Source organism: Galeopterus variegatus, unplaced genomic scaffold (genome assembly GCF_000696425.1).
Source record: "Galeopterus variegatus unplaced genomic scaffold, G_variegatus-3.0.2 Scaffold512, whole genome shotgun sequence".
Lineage (NCBI taxonomy): Eukaryota > Metazoa > Chordata > Mammalia > Dermoptera > Cynocephalidae > Galeopterus > Galeopterus variegatus.
This window is the reverse complement of record NW_007726623.1, coordinates 597106-610735: the sequence shown is the minus strand read 5'-3', so window position 1 is coordinate 610735 and position 13630 is coordinate 597106. Positions and strand designations below refer to the sequence as shown.

General features: G+C 39.9%; 1 protein-coding gene across 5 annotated transcripts in view; it reads right to left on the bottom strand.

Moving 5' to 3' along the window:
* Positions 1–258: 258 nt before the first annotated feature.
* The window catches only part of SUV420H1 (suppressor of variegation 4-20 homolog 1 (Drosophila)), a 47466-nt gene continuing 34094 nt past the window's right edge, over positions 259–13630 (bottom strand). For 2 of the 5 annotated variants that reach the window (XM_008569571.1, XM_008569570.1), the window contains 2 exons: positions 11716–11912; positions 259–4503 (listed from right to left, as the gene is read on the bottom strand). In XM_008569571.1, coding sequence (XP_008567793.1) covers positions 3026–4503; positions 11716–11912 — 1675 coding nt within the window. In that variant the 3' untranslated portion in view covers positions 259–3025. Of the gene's footprint in view, positions 4504–10431; positions 11913–13630 lie in introns of those variants that run through there. The other 3 variants (XM_008569574.1, XM_008569573.1, XM_008569572.1) reach the window with 2 other exon arrangements.

Genomic DNA, 13630 nt, shown 5'->3' with positions numbered 1-13630 from the left:
GAGTTCAAGGGCTAGGAAGGGATGCGGTTTAAAAGTAGCCTTCCTACTGAGAAAAACACCGAGTGTTTGCCCTCTGTTCTTTTAAAGTGAGTGACACCAGATGTAAGAGGAGACCAGGACCCAGAGAACTCAACACTCATGGATACCAAAAAGCTTTGGAAACTTTCTGATTTTACAGATTCTGCTTTACATGAAAACTTCGTGGAGAAAGTCACCGCTTTGATCTTTTCTTCTCAGATACAGTGAACACTGGCCAAATTGTTTTAATTTCCGAATTTATTAAAATGATTAACCTCAATACTGCAAGTGCATGTACAAAATATTTGTAAAAAATGTTTTTAATGAAACATTAAAGAACTTACCTCAAATGCTGAAAAAGTCCTTTTTCATTCTTTCAGTACAAGGAATACATTGTATCTCAAAAGTATTACAACTCAGCAAAACAATTTAAAACAGTAATTTGAAAAATGATTGAAAATTGAATACTTTACATATACTTCTACGATCATTTCCTAATTCTTATAATGCCAAAATCTTTACCAATCATTGCATAAGCTCAAGCTATAAGTTTTATTGAATGCAACCTCTTCCAAACTGGTCAACCGTGTGTGGATGTCACCATTCCACACACTAGTCCTACAGCAGATCTAGAACAGTTCTGAGGCCCCCACCTTGCAAAACGGAAATCAGGTTTCCCTAGAAGGCATCAGCAGCAGCTGCTGAGTGCTTGTGCATACCAACTCCTGAGAGGCAGTGATTGGTTACCAAATGTCACTGCTCTGAGACCCATGGGAAGGTCAGCCTCAATAGACGAGGCCACAATAATATTAAAACAAACATCATAAATAAGTTACTAAAATTAAGCTTAAAAATGGAGAAAAATGGGAAATGTGTTATTTTTTCCTTAAGAGTGAAATTCCTGAAATGGCTATTGTTGGTATTCAAATAAACAGTTCAAGAGTTAGTCTCTGAACCTCTCCAAAACACCCTGAACTGAGGTGGGAATAAAAGAGGTGACCCACTGTCCTCCGGCACCCTCCAGACACGGGGTCTACCCTTCATCTTCCTCACCGGCACAGCTCTCACTACGCCTAGGAAGGGACCCCATGAGGACAGAAGGTGGTCTGTAAAGTGCTGGGGGGCCTCGGGACAGGTGCTCCTGAGAGACTGTGTGGGGAAGGAAGTCGACCACATGCTTCCAAATTAATACCTGAGGAATTAGACTGCACCGTAACCAACGAGGACAAGACCAGAGAAGGGACAGAAGGGGCTCCTTACAGAACACGAGGAGAAAATCTAAGTTTTAAAAACTTGTTTTCATGAATCTTATTAATTTCCATTTGGAACCTGCTAGCAATAGTTTTAAGGAAATTTAATTTATATAAAGTCTCCCAAACCTGGAAACTGGTAGGAATTGATTAGTAATAAGTGAGCACTGAGGTTCTCCCCACTGGACTTTTCATTATCTGCAGATTCCTTTTAATATTTTTAGACATGGGCTACTTTTCTACAGACACTACACAAATCCCATAAATTGATTTTACTTAGGAACACTGGATATCTGAAAGTACATGTACACATTTCCCAGAAATAAAGAGACCCACTGGTGTCAAACACCTGTTAGATTTATATTCCTAAATTCTTTGTGCAGTGATTTGTAAAATAATCCAGAGAAATGAAAGAGCCTAGTATTGAACATTAAGTAGTAATCAAAATTTGCTCATTAAGTTACTTAAAATTAATTTCTCTTCTGAAAGTGCTTCAAAAAACAAATTAAATCTGACTCCTTTTTGTTTAACTGATAATATAGTCAAAAAATCTTTGATATTTTCATAATAAACTAACATAAGCCAAGAATTCCCACTGATGCAGTGCTTAAAACTATATATTTATAATTTCCTATTTTATTGGCATGAATATTCCTAAACTTAAAAACCTTCCTGGTAAGTTCTTTTAATTTCTTATGACAAAAATTTCTCACAACACACAAATATTTACAACATATACATTGTTTTCAGTTCTTTACACTGAATTTCAAAGACAAACATTTTTAGAGGTTACCACAGAACAAAAGCTGTGACTCATGTTTTTATTTCATAAACTATCATAAGTTAAAGTGAATAGACTTTTTTAATATTCCTTGTAGCATTTTACAAGTGCAACAGAAGACTTGAAGGACCAAATTAAGATCGCTGTAGTTCATTAGATAAATGTTGCTTGTTGTCATCACATTGTTCACAGCAAATTTTTGAAAAAATAAGCACCAATCATTCTTGCAAAGAACAATTTTATCTAAAAGGATTGAAAAGTGTTAAATACAAGGTCTTTAATTTACATGACAAGCAATAAATACACAGTATCGAAACTCATCCTGCACACTGCTACCCTTGCACATACAACGTACTGAAAAGTGAGTTGTCACGCATGTATAGTTTTTTTTTTTTTTTAAGAAACCAATTTGACTCTCAACCAATGGTTTGCTATGTTACCAAAGGCCACAAACAGTACACCTGGGCCCGCAAACAGTGTGAAACTGACAAAACTCCGAGGAGGAAACATCTAGCAAATAAATCAAAAGCCAAAGATCATTGCTGGTGATATTAGCATATACTAGAAAACCTTAATATGCTGCTACTATGATTTGTTTTAAATTATTGTTTAGTCATATATTAAAGAGCCAGCTGATGCTCTTAAAGTTAAAAAAAAAAATGTGTAGCCACATTATTGTTTTCAACGTCCTGTGTGGAAAGTTGCTATCACTGTACAATTTTGCTTGAGCTTTTATTTTACAACAGGGCTTTACCTCTAACTCAGAATTGCACGTAAGAAGGCTATTTAAAAAGTACGATAAAAATTTACACAAATCAGACTTAAGTCAGTACACTGTACACTTTCTACAATATTATGCTGATAAGTGAAGAGACAATAGAAGTGCTGTCACTAAAATGTTTCAGTTGAGGAATAATTGACTGGAATTTTTTATTTCCTTAAAGTAGTTATCCCATGTCAAATTAAGACAAAGAGCTTATGCGTTAAGCCTTAAAGACTGATCTTCTCTTCTCCTTGAAGAAATGTCAATATCTATAGAGTCTTTTCCAACTATTAGCCTCAATCGCTTAGCTGGAGGAAGAGGAATAAAATCATCTTCAAAGTCATCATCATAGTCTTCCTCCTCTTCATCTCCCTCTGAAGAGGAGGAGTCACCTGTACTTTCTTCCTCGTACTGACTATAGTCACCCACTTCCATTCGAGACTCCAGGAGAGAAAGGGGATCGCTACAGCACATGCCATTTTCATGAAGCCCCTCTGTATAGGACCCCCTACTCTCCTCGTCCCGTTTTAGCTGGATTTTCAATTTTGTAGAACTACTGCCTGATCCTGAGTTAAACCCATTATTAAGCTTTGCTACATAGAGATTACTATCATTTTCGTGGTCTTTACTTAACTTGATGCTTATTTTTGAAGAATTCATTCCATCATTCTCTTGGTCATTTGTCTTGCTGCTGCTATCATGACGCCTACGAAGAGTCAATTTGGGAATCCCAGAGTTATTTTCTAGGATTAACTGTGCATCATACCTTGTGATTCGCCTTTTCTTTTTACTTTTTGCAGTTCTAAAACTGTCTTTTGTTTTGAAGCTGTCTGACGTAACAACTGAACACCCTACAGGTGAAGGAGCACAGTCTGTGTAGGTCACAGGCACACCGCCTGTGCCGCTGTGCTCCCCCGGGTCAGAACGGGGCCCCATCAACTCTGGCACCAAGCTGTCTTTTCCAAGGGAATCATGCACCGGAGTGGAGTCCTCTAGCTTTGCAAACTGTTTCACAAGTCTTCCTTGTCTTGGCTTCTTTTTGGACATGCCAGTGTCACCCTTATGACACTTTGCTTCCCCCTTTTGTGCAGTTTCATGAGCCAGATCTTCCTCCTGCACCATGGGAGCTGGCAGCTCACCACCATCCAGGCAAGGTTCCATCATGCTGCTTTTACAGTCATCCGATGTGTTTGGTTCAAGCCTGATGTCAGAGGCCTCCTTCAGACTGGTTCTTGTCCTCACTGATCGCCTGGTCGTGTAGGTGCAGGGTGAGCCCTCCCCCTGCGAATGAGCACCTCTCACGGGATTCTGTCTGTGTTCTCTTGCTGCGTGTCTAGTCAAGCACCCACTAGCAACTGCAGCTTGGGCTGGTCCCTCCGGCTCCTTATCTTTTTTAATGGGCAAATTTTTATACAGAACTACTTTAGGCTCTTTAAGTACTAAATTTCCCATTTCGAGTTTTCTTGAAGCACTCTTTTGCTCCAGCCGCTTGCAATGGTTTCTTAACTTTATCTTTGAAAGTAAAGGCTTTGCAGGCTTTTTCAGTTTCTTTGGTACCCTGGAATTATTTATATGCGTTAGCTTAGATGAGGTAGAGTTGGAAGAAGCTGGAATTCTTGACATAGACTGCCTCGTTAATGTTCTGCTCTTGCTGTTCTTTTTTACACCAACTGAAGATTTTCGGTTAGAAGCTGTAAGGTTAAAAAAAAGAGGGGGCGGGGGATGAAAAAAAGCCTTGGTAACACAGTAGTGTTCAACAAAACAATACCAACCCAGACTCAGCTATAAAATGTTGAGATTACACAAATGTGGACAACAGACCCTACCCCCAGTTCAGATTTTGCCAGCACATGAATTATTCCCCACACTGCTTTTAAGTTCTCCTTCCAACTTACAGAGCATTTATTCATTTTTAAGGTAAGTAATTTCATGGTTAAAGAGCTCTTAGCACAGTAGGGACCTAGATTTCATTCTAAGCTTCTCCTTAATCAGTCTTGATGTTGGTCCAAACTAAGTGTTTCTTCTCCTGACTTAGTATTTTTCCAGACAAAAGATTTGAAGAAAAGCTAAGTAAAAATCAGTTTTTTCTTCCAGAAATTCCTCTTAAAATCATCACTTTGAATATGTTTCTAAAATCCATTCCTCATTAACCCAAAGTAAACATGTTACTTGGCCAGTAGCAATGAACAGACATGTATTACTAATGGGCTCTAAGAGACAAATTCTATCACAATGGTTTCAAATAAAAATAGATCCTAAGAACGATATACTGTCGCTCCCAAAAGACCTTTAACAAAAAAGAACTGCACTATTGTAAGCTGTCTCCTTCAACTGTGGAGACCAGAAGAGACAATGGGTGGGCTGTCACTTTAGAAGAGCTGCAGAACTTACTTGGCTCCATCTCATCAGTGACTGCCTGATGCCAAAAATCAAACCAAAAGGATGCTGCTAGAATTATACACTCTCAGGACAAAGGGGACCCAACTTCTTTCCTCTAAGATAAGGATACAAAAAGATGCAATGATCCTAATGGTAATGACAACCTGAGAACATGGACAGTTGAATGGCTTCTCAAACGGGCTTTATGTGTGATTCAAGCTTAAGCTGCTCCCATAGTTACTCTCTGACCTAAGAAATGACTTTCTGTTATTTTTTCTCTACATTTACATTCTGGACTTTTATTTATAGTTTTACATGAGTCAATTTCTCAATTACTTAGTTCCCTCATCCCCCAGTCAAAAATCATCTTCCTGATTAATGTCCCTTTAAAAGTCATCCACTAGGGAAGCTGAGATGACCAAACTAATAGTCACAACCTCTCACCAGAAACAGGACAATAAAAACAATGAAAACGGTTAAGCCCAGCACACTGCCTGCCCAAGTATTAGGATCCTCTGGACAGTCTCTGTTGCTTTCTACATGCCTGAAGGTTGCCAGGGTAACTGCCATTCCTTCTGCACAGCTAAGCAGGTAAGTTCCCACCAGTTAATTTTTATTTATGAAAGAGGAGCAAGAATGCATAACAAGCATTCCAAAAATATCAAGCCACCAAGAAAAGAAGGCTCTGTACTCAGAGACTGGCTCATAAATGGCTTCGGAATTCACAGCAATGAGATCCACTGATTGAACCAAGAACATACTTATAAATGTGGGCTGCTACCAAGGAGGCAACTAACTTATTTTTAGAATAGTAGGAGTAGTGAAGTTTGAATACTATTCAATGTGAGAGTGAGTGATTTACTGTGAACAGGAATGATACAAAACTACTTGACAAATTATTATTTTTTTAATATAAGGATATTAAGGGAATTCTTTTTTGCAAATAATTTATGTTTGCCTACAAGGAAGACTGAGTAGATGTATTGTCAATATAAACACACGCTAGTGTTCTGGTTGTTTCTAGGCAAAACTCAGGAAAAGACTGCATTTGTCTGATGACCATTTGCTTGGCTTTTTCAAATGTCCTTTGCTTACCCAATGCTTCTTCAAGGACCAATCTATGACTAAGCTTGGTGGTTCTCAACCTTTTTTCTCTTTCTATACCATTCTCATTACATAACTGCAATCATCCCTACGTAATGTCACATACACTGTCACCCCTACAATGATCAAATATACATCATATTCTCAACAGCAATCCCCTTGCAATCTGGATCAGGCCTGACCCTCCAACGACAGCCTTTGCCAATCGGATAACCTCCTCGTCATGAAATCCAGTGAACACTTTTCAGCTCTTCCCTGTTTTCATTTCTCTGAACATGACATTGATAACCATTTTCTTTTTCTTGTGAATCCCTCTTCCCTTGGCTGTCAGTGAGTGCTCTCTCCCAGGTTTCCTTCTGTTCCTGGTACTTCTCCATGTGCCATTCAGACTGTCAATGCACGGGACTCTACCGTTCCAGGCCCTTTGGAAACTCCACACACATTCTCTGGGAGATAAGCATCTAACCCGCCATGGCTGTCACCACTAACATGCTAATGGCTCCCTAACCACTTCCTCTAGCTCAATTCTCTCCTAAATTAGAGATCCAGATCACCAAGTCCTACTGAGGCAGTCTCGTAAGCCCCTCACACTGTCAACATGCCTAAACTGAACTCACCATCAAGCCTCCTGGAAGCTTCTTCTTCTGAGTTATCCATCTGGCTCAATACCACCACCTGTCCAGCTGCCCAAGCAGAAACCTGTCATCCTTGATTCTTGCTTTCCCTAACTGCTTCATCCAATCACCACATCCTGTGGAGTCTGCCCCTGCTATGTCACTGGAACCCATCTCCTTCTCTCTGCCCCAAATGCCACAGTCTGCCTGAGCTACGGCAGTTTTCCTGTCTCTCCTATTGCCCTCCCAACAATCCATTCTCTATCATGTAGTCAGAATGATTTCTCCAATACATCATGTCACTTCTGGGCTTTAAACCTTTCCATAACCTAATGCCTTAAGAATAAAGTCCAAAATTTTAAGCTATGGTCATGTCCCTTCTTTTCACTTTCTACCCCAGTCATGAAGTCAACTGTACTTGTTTGAGTCCTCCACTTATCCACACACTCGTGTGAAAGTCCCTCTACTTTAAATATGCTTCACTTGTCCAACTGCCCGTTCTCCTTTAAGTCTCAGCTTAGGTGACAGCTCTCCCACGGAGACTTTCATGACTTCCTCTGTAAGACTGGGTGTCCTTCCTATGTATTCTCACAGCACCCAAGAATCTCCTTACTTGGCACTTATTTTAATCCATTAGATGAATCCCATTTTATGGCAATTCTGAATCTGGGATCTCCCCATCCCATCCCTCCTTCCAAAGATTCACTGCTGGCAACAGTACACCACTCGCAATGTTTATACTCTAAAACTGAGCACAAAAAAATAAACATAAAACAAAAATTTTTTAAAAAACTGAGCACAAAATGGACTGTATTTGATACTATATATTACTTCAATATAGATATTTCACTTACAGGTTTATGTATTTATCAATGTATTCTCATTTTGTTCGAAAAACTTTATCTTATCGAAAGCAGTCTAAAGGTATGCTCATCAAGTCAAAGGCCAAAAAAAAAAAAAAGAATGAAATAAGCAAGAGAAAGTAAGAAATGTGACTAAGATGACAGTCCAGTAGTGTGTCAAGAGTCCTTCAATGTCCAAAGAAGGTGATATACTGTCCTTGCGGGGACTGAGAATTTCAGTGGCAGTAAGGCTAAAGAAGGAAGACGATGGCCACAACAACAAACCAGAAGTCAATTATTTTCTAACAGTGTATCAAGAGACTAAGGATTCTGAGGTAAGTGGAGATAAAGTATGCCTGTGGCTTCAGCACTAACACACCTTGTGAGATTGTCTTTTCCTAGTGGCTGGGACAAATGTCAAATGCATAAACCTGCAGAGTAATTTTAAGTGGAGGACACATTCTTCTTAGCAATTACTATATACTAAGTGCTGTGCCAAATGGCCAAATTATGATGATCTCAATTCTAATGAGCACTCGTGGAAGAAAGTTTTATCACACCTACGTGAAAACCAAGCTCACATGGACTAGCACACCTAAGATCATCCATCTTAGTGATTGGCAGGGATGGGATTTAAACTTATTTAGGCCTGTGGCTCAAGACCCCAAGTTTTTAATCACTTATGTTGCCTGTAAAGTACACCACAGTATTATTATGGTCTCAGATTGGTCTCATGGGTAAAGAACCCACTGCATGGCTATCATGTTTATTTCAGGGTGTCCTCAAAATTGTAAGGCAGCCACACATGAGAGCTGCAAAAAGAACACCAAAGCCTTCTTGAGTGCTCAGGGTGCACTGGAAATGCACACTATCAATGGGAACCAAGATAATACAAGGGCCATACACAGTTTAGCATCTTCAGAACTTGAGTATCCAGAAAACCCCCAACAGAACCTTTAAAGAACTCAGTCTCAGAGTTTACTAGGCACAAGCAGCTTTCATCTGACATGACCAACAGACTGGCAATGGCTACTTGGAACAGGGCATTGGAAGGGACTTTGAAGCAGCCTGCAGTCTTAGCAGAGAAGTGTTCAGATCAGTTAGTGATGTCAGTGGCAGGCAAGGGCGTGAGAAGCGGTGTCCCAGCGTCTATTATCTAGGACAGGTCCTCCTTAGTAAGATGAACTTCTCCCACTGGCTGAGTCCTTCAGGGCTTGTCCTGACTTTTGGCGTTTGCACTGACTGTGTCCACATCTCCATGTACTGCTCTTGAGAACCTTCTGGTCTCACATTCCCTTTCATAGCACCAACTATGAGGGCAGCCCAGTCAGTGAGGAACAGAGACTTGAAAAACTAGAACCCTTCAATAACAGTACTGTAACTCAGACTTGCGGACTGAGTTTGTGAAAATCGATTTCTTATTATCTCCACTCCTGGATGCTACAGCAAACAGTCAAGCTGTGGCTTTCAAAACATCTTCCAAAAAAGGACTTGCATGGAAGGAAGAAATAATTTTTCTTCCAAGTAGGCAGAAATGTTTCTTTATACATGCTGTTCAAAGGAAGTAGTTCCTCTGTCAGCTGCTAAATTCTAAACAAACTGCAGGATAAAGATAAGCAGCAAGGAAAAAGAACTCCATTTCTATACACATGATGTACGCCCACTTCCTGTGAGAGGAGCTCTGGCAGCTCTGGCTTTTCTACCAGCTGCAGTTTGAAAAAGCCTTTCTTTCAAACAGGCAGAAGGGTATGGTTGTGAGACAAACACCAAAAGAAATACAGCCTACAAGAACACATGTAAGAACTGAAGAAATTCCTATGTGAACACAATTTAATGTACAATGCTCTCAGGGAAGTCTGAAGCCTCGAGCTCCTTCACGGCATTGTGCCTTGTCTATCAACTCTGCCCATGACCTCAAAGTTAGTTACACCAACCCTCCATTACTCCAAACAGTCATACTGCAGAAAGGTAATTTAAACAAGGCAAGAACCTCACGTAAGTAGTCACAGCAAGTGCTGTAGATCTAGTCAGTCATGCTCGAAGAGGCTGTTTCCTGCCTGTGCACTTGTCTCATCCTGCAGCCAAGGTGTGAGCTCCCTAGGACCAGCCCGAGTCTCCCACATCTGAGTCTCTTTAAGAACGAGCAGGCTTTGAATAAGTATTTGGTTTGGGGTTTTTTTTTTGGCAGCTGGCCCGTATGGGGATCTGAACCCTTGACCAACTGAGCTAACTGGCCAGCTTAGAATATGGCTTATTAAGTATTTCCTGGATGGTTACAAATTAGTACAGTCAACACCCTCCAAAATTATTTGTATTTTGGTCTTTTAAACTAAGTGCTGGGCTGGCTGATTAGCTCAGCTGGTCAGTATGGTGTTAATAACACGAAGATCAAGTGTTCAGATCTCCATACCAGCCAGCAAATCTCCTCCGTCCCCCCCAGCAAAAAGGGAAAAAATAAACTAAGTGGTGTACTGAGCTCAGTATCTATACACTAGTGATAAAGTTAATGCACAAAAACACAAAACGAGCCCACGTACATTGCAGAGCCATTCAATGTGGGCAACTTTGCAGCCGTCTCCACATACGGATGGCAGCACACATTGGTGTTTTTATATATGCATTTATAAAATGGGTTTCCCAAGTCTCCAGTTTCACCAAGGAACCAAACTCAGAAAACAAATGTTCATTACGCTGCATTTATTATCAGAATCAACAGTCAACAGTGAATTATTAACTAACTCTACCTTTTTTCTTTACTTTGGACATTAACTAAAATGACTGGAATAGGACTACAGTATTGCTTTTACACTACAAAGGTTACACCTGGCCTCTGACTCCAAGCAGCAGGTAGATTCAGGAATTCACGGCAGTGACATTCACCTTCAGGGGAGTCACCTTCCCCTTTCTTCAGGATTTTCTGTACAGATAGGGAGCATCCAGTGCTGGGCTGAAAACATCTGAAGGTAGGGAGAAGAGTCTAAAATAATCAGTATCTCAGTGGGCTCTTAAGTGCTAAGAAGTCTCACAGGACATTTACAGTGCCAACACAGGCATACTTTTGCGATCACTAAGTCAAAACTTTATAGCTTTTGTCTCTTTCAGAGACAAGTCAGACTGAACAGCCTATTGCTTTAGTGGCAACTAGAGAAAACTGGTGCTACCCAGATGAAAAACAGCCATTAAAATGGTTCCAGTACTTCGAATCACCACAAACGTGTTGTGTTTTCCTTTGCCCGTATAGGTCTTCTTCTCTTTTCTGTGTTTATTCTTCATTCTCTTTTTCCAGTTTCCATTAGATCTTGTCCCCACACACGACTGGGTATCTCAGAGCTTGCTCCTTTCTCCTTTTCATCTCTCTTGCTAATTCTGTAGTGGCTAATATAACACACCATAATACAGCGACATTCAACATGCTCCTCTACCACAATCCTGAGTCTGATAACTAGTTGTTTGGTGAACTGGATCGTTTTGAAAAAGGTAAGCAAGCGGTAAAAAGGTGGAGACCTTGAGGCCAGAAGCTAGGAACTCCCCAAAGTCCGTCATCTTTCTCTAACAGACTAGGCACACACTCAAAACATGTATGAGCCTATATGACTCTGCCCGATCCTTTATCTTTTTGTAGAGTCTAATGATATCATTACAGTGTCACTAACACTTTGAAAATGTTTTCCTCAAACATATGACGACTCTGGAACACATGATGAAGAATTCAATATCCAGTTACCAAGTATTCAAGAAAAATAGTCTAGAGTACAGCACTGAATGTGGAGGTGGGATACGGACTGTGCTGTTGTACTGAAATCATTTCCAGAACCTTGTGGTGCTGCCAGGGCTCATGAGTATCAGTTTCTCTCAATACTTCTAAGTTTGAAACTCTTGAAACACGCCTTAGAAAGCAAATTGTGTGAAAATACTTAAAAAAAAAAAAAAAAAAAAAAAAGCTTATCAAATCTCCCTTACTTACTTGCATTGTTTTTTTCCTGAGTGGTATCTGCATCAGTGTTAGAGCTGACAGATTGACTGTCTGAATTTTTGCTGCTGTCACCTAACTTTTTAAGCCTATTTAAACGTTTATCTGTTTCTCTGAGTCCATATTTGCTATTGATAACAGGAGCAGGCGCAGGCAGTCCCACTCTGGATTTAAAAGCACCAGTTCCCCGTCTGAAAGAGAAAACAGCAGAGGTTATACAAATAGAGCACACTTAAAATAAACTTGGTTGCTGATCAGGTCAACAGATGTGATGAACTGATGAGACCTCAATCTCCACTGGAAACCTGCCAAGTCTAGGACTCTGAAAAGAAATTAAATTTGTATACAATAAAATTAACTTTAAAAACTCTACACTTAACAAGAAAATTTGTTATGACTATTGTCAACCAACTGTCAATTGCCTATGAGAAACTACTGAACCTTGTAGAATTTCATGTGTAGATAAAAATAAGGAAATTCTTTAACTTCAAAAATGGTTGACACAATGGTTAGGTCTAAATTGTAGCTTAAAAAAACACCTATTAATTATATTCCAGCTTTGGTCTGCACAATTTAACATTACATTACTGAATATTGGGAATTAAGAAATTACAAGAAATCATATTACTTGATACTTTATTATGAAAAGAAAAAAAATCATAGAATTTTCCTAAATTAAGTCATTACTTAGAACTTTATGTTAAATAGAAACAAATTCTAAATGAAATTCTGTGTAAAAAGGTGAGGTTATTATTAGTGAAAATCTTTCTCCTGGAACAATAAAAACTGTTAATAATTCCTTTAAAGTTTCTGAAATAATGGGCCGGCCCGGTGGCACACTGCTACAGTGCGCCGCTTGGGAAGCGCGGCGGCGCTCCCACCGAGGGTTCGGATCCCACATACAGACCGGCCGCTCACTGGCTGAGCGAGGTGCAGGCGTAACACCAAGGGTTGCGATCCCGTTGCCGGTCCCGGTCCGGTACGGGCGCGACACTGAGGGTTGCGATCCGTTGCCGGTCACGAAAAAAGACAAAAAGGAAAAAAAAAAAGTTTCTGAAATAATATAAATGATCATAATTAAATTAACAAAGTGTTACTAAATAAAAGACATTTAAAAGACTTGCTTTCACTACTGGGCAGGAATGATTTGCACCTTGCTTTAACTCTTTCTATTTATACGGGAGCGCCGCCGCGCTCCCAAGTGGCACACTGTAGCAGTGTGCCACCGGGCCGGCCCTATTTATATAAATTCTTCTGAAGTAAAGGAGGGTATTTAATAAGAGGTTCTCCTAAACTTCCCTAATAAACCTAGCTTTGCAAATCTTTGCATTATTCAGTGTTATGAAGGTAAATTTCTACTCAGCTCTATTCAAAAGAATTAAATAAAACTCATTCATTCACCTGCTTCTCTACTTCCCTTATTTCTTCTTCTTAGATTATGAAAGTAATACATGCTCACGCTTGCTACAAGTGAACAGTCCTAGGATGTACGTGGGATCTTCACAAAGTTCACAGAAAGATTTGTATTACCTTGAGCTTTTTGAAGTACCCGGGTGTATAAAGCAAAAGTTAACTGTATTTCCCAACTGCCCTCTTTTCTCAGAGCCCTAAGCACGGTGCTAACCATTTGCCAACGGTGCCATCGTCCACTCCTTCTACCATGATCTACATGCTTATTTACACTGCTGTTTCTTTTTAAGCAAACAGAATGAAACTATGGTAATACTAAACATTTCACTCAGCAACCGGTTTTCTTATTACATTATAGACAAATCAATCTGAACATTTTTTTTTTTTTTTTTTTTGTCTTTTTCCGTGTCCGGCAACGGATAGCAACCCTCAGTGTTGCCCCCGTACCGGACCGGGGACCGGCAACGGGATCGCAACCCTCGGTGCTGCTCCCGTGCCT